The sequence below is a fragment of the Hyla sarda genome, chromosome 6, assembly GCF_029499605.1.
Source record: "Hyla sarda isolate aHylSar1 chromosome 6, aHylSar1.hap1, whole genome shotgun sequence".
In the NCBI taxonomy this organism is placed as follows: Eukaryota; Metazoa; Chordata; class Amphibia; order Anura; family Hylidae; genus Hyla; species Hyla sarda.
In genome coordinates this window covers 280,510,898-280,523,475 of record NC_079194.1, presented here as the reverse complement: position 1 = coordinate 280,523,475, position 12,578 = coordinate 280,510,898, and the positions used below count along the sequence as shown (strand labels likewise).

Below are 12,578 nucleotides of genomic sequence, written 5' to 3'. Positions count from 1 at the left end.
CACCCTTAGTAATAATGATCCCCTTAGTGCCGCTCACTTATTAATGAGGACCACCTTAGATATCATGCTCCCTTATTGTTGCCCCAAACTGGTAATTATACTCCTACTTAGTAACATTGCCTCCTATTGCCCCTTTACTTAGTAGTAATGCCCCCTCCTTGCCCACCATTTAGTAAGAATAATGCCCCTTATCGCCCTCACTTAGTAATAATGCCCCCTAATTTCCCCACTTAATATTAATAATAATAATGCCTCCTTATTACCACTACATAGTAGTAAGGACCCCTCTCTGCCCACCATTTAGTAGTAATAATGATTCTCTTAGTGTGGTCTATTTTTATGCTGTAGCAAAATTAAATAAAAATAAATACTTACCTGTCCCTGTTCCTACAACACTGCTCAGTGTCTCTTGAGGCCTGCAGCCTGTGAGACATCAGATGCCGCCCCCCCCCCCCCCCCCAGACGGACTAGATGACATTATATGATGAGGTGCATGGATCCCATTAAAACATCTCATAGGTTGTGGGTCAGAAGTGCCTTCAGCCTGTTTGTGTTAGTGTGGATGATGGAGCATTTTGTTCAACTGCATCTACATCTAGATGATGCAGATTCAGCTGAAGGTGTCGATCGCCCAGAGGACTGAAACATTGGGCAAAATAGCTTGTTCTACAAATGCCGGTGTTAACTTCATCTGTGGTGGTACAATTATACAAGACAGCCAGCTTAAAAACAAATTTCAAACCAGGTAAACTGGCAGTAAAATGTCTGTGGTTGTGCAGACACATTTTTACTGTGCGGCACACTACCTACTCATGTGAATACACTCTTAAAGGGGTACTCCAGTGGAAAACTTTTTTTTTTTTTTAATGAACTGGTGCCAGAAAGTTAAACAGATTTGTAAATTACTTATATAAAAAAAATCTTTATCCTTCCAGTACTTATTAGCAGCTGTATACTACAGAGGAAATGCTTTGCTTTTTGAATTTCTTTTCTGTCTTGTCCACATTGCTCTCTGCTGACACCTCTGTCTGTGTCAGGAACTTTCCAGAGTAGCATTTGCTATGAGGTTTTTCTCCTGCTCTGGACAGTCCCTGACATGGGCATCAGGTGTCTGCAGAGAGCACTGTGGACAAGAAAAAAAAGAAATTGAAAAAGCAAAGAATTTCCTCTGTAGCATACAGCTGCTAAAAAGTACTGGAAGGGTAAAGATTTTTTAATAGAAGTAATTTGAACTTTCTGGCACCAGTTCATTTAAAAAAAATAAAAATGTTTTCCACCAAAGTACCCCTTTAAGGGTTTTTGCACAATGCGTAGAACACTCATAAATAATTTTAATGTTTCTCCCAATTTTCTTCCAAATGCTATCTCTTAGCAAATGTACACAGTGCGTAATGTAATTCTCCCAGACTGTCTTTCCCTGCCTCAAGAAGATCCCCTTTATAAACTTCTTGAGCCACAAGTAGCCATGACTGCGCCATTCTATTCTGGATGGATTTCTGGTGACTGTCAGGTTGTGGCCACTTGAAGATGAAAACTCAATCCCATTCGCCTCCATTAGCTGTGACCCAGTTAGATATAGAAAGCACAATATGGCGATCTTTGACTACATGATGTGTTGTGGCCAACGTGAACACAAAGAGAACTTCCTACTGTCCTGTGTCCTGTGCGGAGAAATCCTTTCAACAGTTGGCACCTTAGTAACATAGTAACATACTGTAGTTTTAACCCCTTAAGGACCGTTTTTTGCATTTTCATTTTTTCCTCATCACCTTCTAAATATCATAACCCTTTCAATTTTACACCTAAAAATCCATATGATGGCTTATTTTTTGCGCCACCAATTCTAATTTGCAGTGACATTAGTCATTTTACCAAGAAATCCACGGTGAAACAGAAAAAAAAATCATTGTGCGACAAAATTGAAGAAAAAAAGTTCATTTTGTAACTTTTGGGGGCTTCCGTTTCTACGCAGTGCATTTTTTGGTCAAAATGACACCTTATCTATTCTTATTATTCTGTAGGTCCATATGGTTAAAATGATACCCTACTTATATAGGTTTGATTTTGTCGCACTTCTGAAAAAAATCATAACTACATGCAGGAAAATGTATACGTTTAAAATTGTCATCTTCTGACCCCTGTAACTTTTTTATTTTTCCGCGTATGGGCCGGTATGAGGGCTCATTTTTTGTGCCGTGTTCTGAAGTTTTTATTGGTACCATTTTTGTGTTGATCAGACTTTTTAATAGCTTTTTATTCATTTTTTTATGATATAAAAAGTGACCAAAAATACAAAATTTTTGACTTTGGAATTTTTTTGCGCATACACCATTGACCATGTGGTTTAATTAATTATATAATTTTATAGTTTGGACATTTACGCACGCGGTGATACCACATATGTAAATTTTTATTTTTATTTACACAGTTTTTTTTATGGGAAAAGGGGGGTGATGCACACTTTTATTAGGGAAGGGATTAAATGATGTTTGTTAACTTTTTTTTTTCACTTATTTTTTCCACTTTTTTTTTGCAGTGCTATAGCTCCCATAGGGACCTATAACACTGCACACACTGATCTACTATGCTGATCCCTGCAAAGCCATAGCTTGGATCAGTCAGATAGGGGCTTGATTCTTCAAGCCTGTAGCTCAGGCTTGGAGTAATCAATCGACGATCGGACGCCGTGGAGAGAGGCAAGGAGACCACCGCCTGCGTCCCAGCTGATCGGAACATTGCAATTTTATTGCGATGCCCCGATCAGCCCAACTGAGCTGTCGGCAAGCGTTTACTTTCGTTTTCAGACGCGGCGGTCAACTTTGATCGCCGTGTCTGAAGGGTTAACAGCGCGCGGCACAAAGATCGGAGCCGCACGCTGTTAGCCCAGGGTCCCGGCTATCGTTAGCAGCCGGGACTGACCCGGTGTGATGCGGGGTCATGGCGCGACCCCGTTTTTCACACCGGGATCGGTACAGGTACGCCCTGAGTCCTTTAGAGGTTAAGATTGGAAAAAAAGACAAGAACCCATCGAGTTCAACCTAAAACCCTTCTGTGTTGATCCAGAGGAAGGCAAAAAAAAAGACACATGAGGCTGATGCCAATTGCCCCATGAAAAGACAAATTCCTTCCCAACTCCAATATGGAATCAGAATAAATCCCTGGATCAACGTTCTATCCACATAAATCTAGTATCCATAATAGCTTTTGTGTGTACGTGCTTCTATCATATATATATATATATATATATAAATAGTAGGTAAATAGTAGGTAAATTCCACCAATATTACCAATTTCTGCTGATGTGAATGCAATATACGTATGAGCGGCCATGTATGTCCCAGTACGGAAGGACTGTAGATTACGCCTGAAGAATTTATTTGTGGTGAGGATGTTCAAGCTTGCACAATAGCTCTAGACTGTACTTACACTTAAAGGGGTACTCTGGTGGAAAACTTTTTTTTTTTTAAATTAACTGGTGCCAGAAAGTTAAACAGATTTGTAAATTACTTCTATTAAAAAATCTTAATCCTTCCAGTACTTTTTAGCAGCTGTTTGCTACAGAGCAAAATCTTTATGTTTTTTTATTTATTTTTTTGTCCACAGTGCTCTCTGCTGACACCTCTGTCCGTATCTGGAACTGTCCAGAGCAGGAGAAAATCCCCATAGCAAACCTATGCTGCTCTGGACAGTTCCTGACACGGACAGAGGTGTCAGCAGAGAGCACTGTGGTCAACACAAAAAAGAAATTCAAAAAGTAAAGAATTTCCTCCTGTAGCATACAGCTGCTAAAAAAAAGTACTGGAAGGATTAAAGATTATAAGATAATAAGATTTTTTAATAGAAGTAATTTACAAATCTGTTTAACTTTCTGGCACCAGTTCATTTTAAAAAAAAAAGTTTTCCACCGGAGTACCCCTTTAAGTCTCTGTACTACCGTATGTTGAATTGTATATGAGTACTGAGAAGGATTCCTATTTACCAGGTCAACAATGTAACTGATTCTTTTATACAAACGTATGCTATGTGTATTAGTTGTGCACTGAAATTTAAATTTTGGGCCGAAAATCTAGGTAGTGCTTGACCAAAAACCAAAACAGGAACTTAAAGGGGTACTCTGCTTGGAGCGAGCAGCGGGGGTCGTGACATCACGGCCATGCCCCTCATGATGTCACGCCGCTCCCCCTCAATGCAAGTCTATGGGAGGGGGCGTGGTGTGACATCAGGAGGGGGGCGTGTCAGTGACATCACGACCTCTGCCGCCCGCTCTCAGCGTTCTTAACGGACATCGGGTGCTGCACAGAGATCGCAGGGGTCCCAGCTGCGGGACCCCCACTGTGAGACATCTTATCCCCTATCCTTTGAATGGGAGATAAGATGTCTAGGGGCGGAATACCCCTTTAAAATGACTTGCCACGCCCACAAAAAAAAAACAAAGTAGTACTAGGTGTGGGACAGCTGTAGAGCCATTAGCTATGTCAGGGTATGTGGTTAGTAACTAACTGCAAATCCCAGCATGCCCAGATACAGCCTATGAACCAAACCATGCCTATGGTTCTGCAGCTGAAACAAACCAAAACTACAACTCTCAGTATGATGCACTGTTTAGTAGTTCAGTATAAGTTATAGAACAACACGCTGGGAGTTGTAGTTTTCAACTGGTTCAGCTGCAAAATCATGGCTGTGTCAGGGCATTCTAGGAGTTGCAGTTAGTTACTAATTACAACTCCCATCATGCGCCAATCATTAGCTGACCCAAACCAAAACTCCAACTCCTAGAATGTTGCACCATCACTGCTACATAGTAAAGCATGCTGGAAGTTGTAGTTAGTGACTAACTGCAACTTCCAGCAAGCCCTGACACCGCCTATGGCTCTGCAGCTACAACTCTCAGCATGTTGCACTATATAGTAGTATAGTATAAGTTATATTTTATAAGTATAAGTTAAAGTTAACATTTATTAAACTAACAGGTCCTTAGTGTACTTTATGATCATGAAGTGCAAGCCCACTAGCCACGTCACGGCCACCTGTAAGTAGTGGATCCCTAGCATGAAATGGCGCAGCACTGAGTGGCGACCACCTCCGCCCCAACACCAGTGCCCACAGGGGGAACAAACCAACTGGCAGAGCAGCCCCAATGCCATGCAAACCAGTCCCTGGGCCGCGCCACCCAACAGACACAGTGCCGGGGCAACAACGGATGCCAAACAGCACCGCACCAGGGGGAACCGATGTAAAAAGCTCACTCACCATGTACTCCCAGTATGAGACTGGGGGGCTGCCAGGAGGAATAGGGCCCTAATGCAGCTTCCTGCCAATTATATAGGCCTGGGCTGAGGGGCAGAGTGCAGACCAAGCAAAAAAAAAGAGGGGATAGAAAACACAATGTGAGTTGTATTTCTGCAATCACTGGGATCTATTGAAGTCTGAGATCTGGCAACATGTCTGCTCCTGCCCATATGTTACCAGCCAGCCACATCCCCAGTGACATGTTCAAGATGAAGTTGCACCGGCCACACAAGTCAGCCCCGAAAGGGGGCACACACCTCTACCTCCTCCATTACTACCAACCTACTCAATGGATTTGCCCAGGTGGGTCAGCTTGGTACCCCTGGCCAATGCAGGCACGAGGCTATGAAAACACTAGTATACATTGAGAAGACTTTGCCTCCTGACGTGCTTCTGTCGGATATGCTAGAATCCATTTGTGTGCAAGCCACACCCCCTACTATAAACCATACCCCTACTCTAAGCCACACCTCCTTCTTTTGGCTGGTATTTTCCTTTCAGCAATATGCCAATAACACCATTTTCCGTCAATAATTTTTGTTTGCCAAAATTTCAGTGCATTCCTAATGTATGCACTGTAAAATAAATGCTGCAAAGTAGAATTTTTCTTGAGGTCAATGCACTTAATATGGTTCTGTAGGGGCACATGCAAAATTTTCTTAAGGAACTGGGGGATAAAAAAAAAAACAATAATATATTGGCAGATACCAGCTGCACATAGGTGCTCTGCAGAGTGTATAGGTGATTATAATACTTATATTAAAGTACTACAACCTATGTTCACAGGTTGCCATATTGTCTCCCTGCTTCTCCAGTCTTCCTACCCATCTGTTCTCTACCCAATTGTCCAATTCTGTTGTCTTTTTAACAGTCATATTCCCATCCTGTGCCCGCTGCTGTCACCAGTGTGTGTGTGTGTGTGTGTGTGTGTATATATATATATGTGTGTATATATACAGTACAGACCAAAAATTTGGACACACCTTCTCATTCAAAGAGTTTTCTTTATTTTCATGACTATAAAAATTGTAGATTCACACTGAAGGCATCAAAACTATGAATTAACACATGTGGAATGATATACATAAAAGTGTGAAACAACTGAAAATATGTCATATTCTAGGTTCTAGAAACCTTTTGCTTTGATTGCTGCTTTCCACGCTCTTGGATTCTCTTGATGAGCTGTAGTCACCTGAAATGGTCTTCCAACAGTCTTGAAGGAGTTCCCAGAGATGCTTAGCACTTGTTGGCCCTTTTTGCCTTCACTCTGCGGTCCAGCTCACCCCAAACCATCTCGATTGGGTTCAGGTCCGGTGACTGTGGAGGCCAGGTCATCTGGCGCAGCACCCCATCACTCTCCTTCTTGGTCAAATAGCCCTTACACAGCCTGGAGGTGTGTTTGGGGTCATTGTCCTGTTGAAAAATAAATGATGGTCCAACTAAATGCAAACCGGATGGAATAGCATGCTGCTGCAAGATGCTGTGGTAGCCATGCTGGTTCAGTATGCCTTCAATTTTAAATAAATCCCCAACAGTGTCACCAGGAAAGCACCCCCACACCATCACACCTCCTCCTCCATGCTTCACGGTGGGAACCAGGCATGTAGAGTCCATCCGTTCACCTTTTCTACGTCGCACAAAGACACGGTGGTTGGAACCAAAGATCTCAAATTTGGACTCAACAGACCAAAGCACAGATTTCCACTGGTCTAATGTCCATTCCTTGTGTTCTTTAGCCCAAACAAGTCTCTTCTGCTTGTTGCCTGTCCTTAGCAGTGGTTTCCTAGCAGATATTCTACCATGAATGCCTGATTCACACAGTCTCCTCTTAATAGTTGTTCTAGAGATGTGTCTGCTGCTAGAACTCTCTGTGGCATTGACCTGGTCTCTAATCTGAGCTGCTGTTAACCTGCGATTTCTGAGGCTGGTGACTCGGATGAACTTATCCTCCGCAGCAGAGGTGACTCTTGGTCTTCTTTTCCTGGGGTGGTCTGCATGTGAGCCAGTTTTTTTGTAGCTCTTGATGGTTTTTGTGACTGCACTTGGGGACACTTTCCACCTTACATATGACATATTTTCAGTTGTTTCACACTTTTTTGTTATGTCTATAATTCCACATGTGTTAATTCCTAGTTTTGATTCCTTCAGTGTGAATCTGCAATTTTCATAATCATGAAAATAAAGAAAACTCTTTGAATGAGAAGGTGTGTCCAAACTTTTAGTCTGTACTGTATATATATATATATATATGTAGAGGAAGTCCAGCATACGGAAACTCAGTTTTATTGAAGATTGAAGCAGGTAATACACACCAGACCATACATCATCCAGACATCTGGACGCGTTTCGGGTGGGTTACCACCCTTTCACAGACAGTGATCACAGTCTGTGATTAAGGATGGTAACCCACCCGAAACACGCCCAGATGTCCAGATGATATATGTTCTGGTGTGTAATACCTGCTTTTATCTTCAATAAAGCTGATTTTCCCTATGCTGGATTTCCTCTACTTTTTGCAGTCATATATATATATATATATATATATATATATCCCCAATTAAACAGTGTTCCAGATGGTAATAGCGCCCCACACAATAATAGCACTCTTTAGTAACAGTGCCCCTTTTATGCTCACACACATTGATACTGTTTCAGACACAGTTAAAGTGCCCCCTTGGTTGCTCCACACACAGTAAGTGTCCCCTTAGTTTCCCTACACATTGTAAGTGCCCCCTTAGTGTAAATGCCCTGTTAGTACCCCAACAACAGTAAGTGCCCCTTTAGTATCCCAACACAGACTAAGTGCCCCTATAAGGCCCCCACACACATTAAGTGTGCTTTAGTGCCTCCATAGACAGTAAGTACTTTCTTAGTGCCCTCACACACAGTAAGTGCTACCTCAGTGAACCAACACATATTAAATAATAAGTGTCCCTATTAAGTTCCCACTTAGTGTCTCCACATACAGTAATTAACCCCCCCAGTGCCCATCTACACAGTAAGTGCCCCTTAGTGCTCCTATACACAATTAAACTAATTCCCAAAATGACCAGTGCGGTGCTGCTCAGGGCAACTCAGCACAGATGGCAGAGATGGTATCAGTATATAAAGCCTATCGAAGTTGAACCTTGTTAGCTTGAAGTGCCTACAAGAGTGTAAGGCTATGTTCACACCTCAGAATGTCCGCATGGAAAATCTCCATGTTCTGCAAACTGCACGCGCCAGCATAACGCTAGGACCGCACAGGAAAGCACCGTCTTATAGACATCAATGTATTCATTGCAAAGTCCACAGAAAGAATGTTGACAAGGAAATCGGAAACAGCAGTGTGCACAGCACAGCAGTATCCCATTGCTACTGCAGAATCTTCGTGCGGAATTCCAATACGGAATTCCACACGGCAATTCTAATGTGTCAACATGGGCTAAAGCAGACCAGAGAGTTGGTGGCTCAGTGCTCTGTCATAGTTTTCAACTGTACTGCATCTTCAGTCTTAGGTGCTCCATACAGGTCCTGTGCGGCCATCTGTAATAGGCACATAGAGCCTTATAGAAGTCAGCCTAAACCAGAATTAACTATTTAAAAATGATTCATTGTTGTTTGGATTGAAGGTTTTTATATAGTAGAGATTTGTTCATACTCTTAAGCGTGTTATGGGCATGTTTTATAGAAATGCTTCCAGACTCCTCCAATAATTACAGATAATACAGTTATATCCTAAGAGACTCTGCTGTTCATCCAGAGGAGCACAATAAAACTGCAGCCAGCATAGAAAATGTGGCTTAAGCTAGATTAAATAAGGACAATCATTTAATGTTCCCATTGCACTTTATTTTATTAACGTCCTGGATAAATGAAGTTTAGTTTGTTTAGATATTAATCACAGGATTATAAAAAAAAATATGTGCAGACCCAAAAATGTAAAAAAATCTAAAAACACAATAGTTATTATTAACATTATTACTTTTAATTATATTTATACTTTTTATTGTATTATTTATTATTTGGTATTTAACAAAACATAATAAGGCTAAAAATAAATGATTTTGCAATGAAAGGGATACGGGGTGATGGGAGTATGCGTCTTTTCTTCTCATGCCCATCACTGCTGAATTACTCCTTTAATGGGCCAGGTTGCTTGCAATAAAATTCTAGATCACTTTATGACTGTGATACGGTGCGGTCCCTTCTTTGTGATCCAGGTGTTTGCACTGTTAAAGGGGTATTCCGGTGTTCCTGAAAACATCATACAAAGCTAGAGCTGTAGAAAAGAGAGAGAGAGAGAAAAAAAGATACTCACCTACCCCTGGTCCCACGCAGCTTCTGTTGTGCTTCCTTCTGGTCCCCCGCTGCTTGTCTCTTCTTCCTGTTTCTGAGCAGGAACTTTCCCTCTCTGGCTGAGACATACCCCTGCTGCGGGCAGTGATTGGCTGAGTGGGCAGGTCCTGCTCCAACATCTCATTTCAGAAACAGAAAAGCAAGGGACTAATAGGAACTGAAGTGGGAACTGCAGGAGATGGGGATGGGGATGGGGTGGGAGGGGAAGGGTAATTTAAGTATCATTTTATTTTTAATTTACAGCCCCAGCAATATATAAAAAAAAATTAGGAAAACCGGAATACCTCTTTAGGGGGTAGAGTAGCATATCCACAGCATATTTTATGCTGTGAGAAATCCGCTAGGCAGTGAGGAAAACACTGCAGTTTCTGCTATGATTAGACACACAGAGCTTCCCTGCTCTGTGTGTACAGTGAGATTTGAAGATGCATGCCTGCACGTCACTGTCATCTCGGCGCGCTGGGCCTGGCGTGGTACAGGTAAAGAGTAGTACAGAACATGTAATACCTCCCTGTACTGTAGGGGGTGCTACCAGACAGCCAGTCAGTGCATACACTTTAGTAATACAGGTGTTTTACCTGTAAAATGCCCATTCTGATTGGTCGGTTCTTCACACATTTTGCAGATCTGGGCTGTCCGTAGCATTGTATGGTGAGTCTGGTTTAAAGTTATTATGGTCCAGAAAAGACCGAAAATATTGTAACCTTAAGCCATAGTTGAGGGACCACTGTACTGTACATGTAAAATGGGTAATAAAAAAAAAATATTAAAAAACCTGAACCTGTTAATTTCTTAATAGTTTACAGTGGGAAATAATTATATCAATTGATGTTTGTTTTTTTTAGGGGAAAGAGAAGCGTGGCTGGACATTGAATAGTGCTGGTTATCTCTTAGGGCCACGTAAGTACTAAAATGATTTTACAATCTGATCTGAAATCTATTGGCTTTACTGTAGAGGGACTTTACTTTATGTTTAGTGTTCCTACATACATATCATGTCCTCCATTGTTGCATGTACTCATTTCAGATGGCCAAAAAGCAGAAGGTCTAGAAAACCCTCTGCTCCCATGATCACTCCCTTATCACATGTACTTTTATTTAAGAGACATTTAAATCCATGATCAATACAAATTATTTTATGCATTTTTAATATATTTACATAGATATTTACATAAATAAATAAATGTAAATTTTTTATTATTATTATTGCACTTTTTAGGCTTAAATATAAATACTTAAAGCTGCTAACAACTCCCTTCCTCCATGTAAGGGCTCTGTGCGCCATTTTAAAGATTTTTTAAATTTTATAAAAAAAAAAATTTCTAAAACTCTGTAAATAGATGTAAATTCTAACTTAGATGTCGAGGTCCTATATGATTCCAAAGGTGTTTCTTCTTCTAGAGGTGCTAAAACATTTTTAACATGCAGTTCTATAATTTAATCCCCAGTGTGACATCTCAGGGCATACTATGTATGTGCCGGTGTCTTATACACCTATCTTTGAAGTAGTGTTTGTGGATCTGCTATGTTCACATTTTCACATTTTGTAACGTTGAGGCACTGTGCTACAATTTAGAAAAAAAAGAATGTGAAATAAAAATTTTTGAAATTTTTGCTAATTTATTAAAAAGGAAAAACTACAGTTTTGCATGGGAATGTTTCGAGAACTTGGTGGGAGTCATCTGTTGTAAATTCAGCTGATTGGCCATAAATTGGAAAGACACAGCCCTGTCTATAAAAGATCTCACAGCTAATTGCGTGTCAGAGGGAAAACAAGCCATGAGGTGGAAAGAACTGCCTGTAGAGTTTAGAAATTCTGCTGCATTGAAATTTCCTGAGAGCACAGTGGCCTCCATAATTCTTAAATGTCCAGAAAGAAGCCGCTCCACAGTAAAAAGATGATACCCAACACTCACCAGTGATGCACAGTGAAGATTTATTATGCCATAGTGTAGTACAAGGACGCTTTCTGCATGGGAGCCTCCCTCCGCTGTCTCCTCCTTTGCACCACTTTTTTAATGCAGAATGCTGGGGCGAAAGATATTATATATATATATATATATATATATATATATATATATATATATATATATATATATATACATACACAACAAGATGTGAAAAAAGGGAAAGGGTCTGAAGACTTTCTGGATGCATTGTATATAGTGATGTATGAGCGTCACTGTATAAACACACACATACATATCCATCCATGGGGGATCAAAGTGTAACACTATCTGATATAATGTTCAAGCGATTTTCTCTCTTGTTTTATTGAACAATATTGAATCTCCAGCAGGGATTCTGCGCTCATTTTCATTAGCGGGCTGAAAGTGGCATAATGTGGGTCTGTTCCTGCCAGATGCCAGATTGGTTAAACTGGCTAACAGCCATCATCCTTTATTTCAGGTCGTATTGATCATCTTTTTATGGTTAAGGAAATTCCCATTGATATGGGAAAAGAAGAGCCTCCCGGGGAATGTAAGTAGAGTAGGAAAGGGCCGTATTAAATATAAGTTTTAATTAATCCATAAAATCATCTAAACTGAATATAATAAAATATCTAAACTGGTTCTAAATGGTTCTGTAAAACTATTGGGAAAGAAATGTACAGTAAAATATTAATTTCTGTCTAAAGTTACATAAACCTTAAAGGCAAAAGAGATAGATGTACTTGAAGCGTACCTGTCTGATCCCACAAAAGTTTTTTTAATATGCTACTCAGTACCTAATCCTGACCGTGTACATGTAATTTTTATGCCTCTATCACCTATATTTATTCCCTCTTTTCATTAGCTCACAATGTTAAAAATCCTCTCGAGGGAAGGGGGGGTGTCCCCCCCTTGTGGTGGTGGGAGGTGATTGGTGTGTCTGCTCATGCAGCCTTGTCATCTCTTGTCCATGACTCATAAACAAGCCTGATGCTGCTGCATGCCCGGTTAGTGTCCCAG

The 12,578-nt window shown here is 40.8% G+C and overlaps 1 protein-coding gene across 2 annotated transcripts in view; it reads left to right on the top strand.

Moving 5' to 3' along the window:
• The window catches only part of GAL (galanin and GMAP prepropeptide), a 37,026-nt gene that overhangs the window by 9,040 nt on the left and 15,408 nt on the right, over positions 1 to 12,578 (top strand). Inside the window, exons 5-6 of one of the 2 annotated variants that reach the window (XM_056528529.1) lie at positions 10,473 to 10,527; positions 12,037 to 12,108. In XM_056528529.1, the coding sequence (XP_056384504.1) occupies positions 10,473 to 10,527; positions 12,037 to 12,108 (127 nt within the window). The remainder of the gene's footprint in view (positions 1 to 10,472; positions 10,528 to 12,036; positions 12,109 to 12,578) is intronic. The other variant, XM_056528530.1, reaches the window with a different exon arrangement.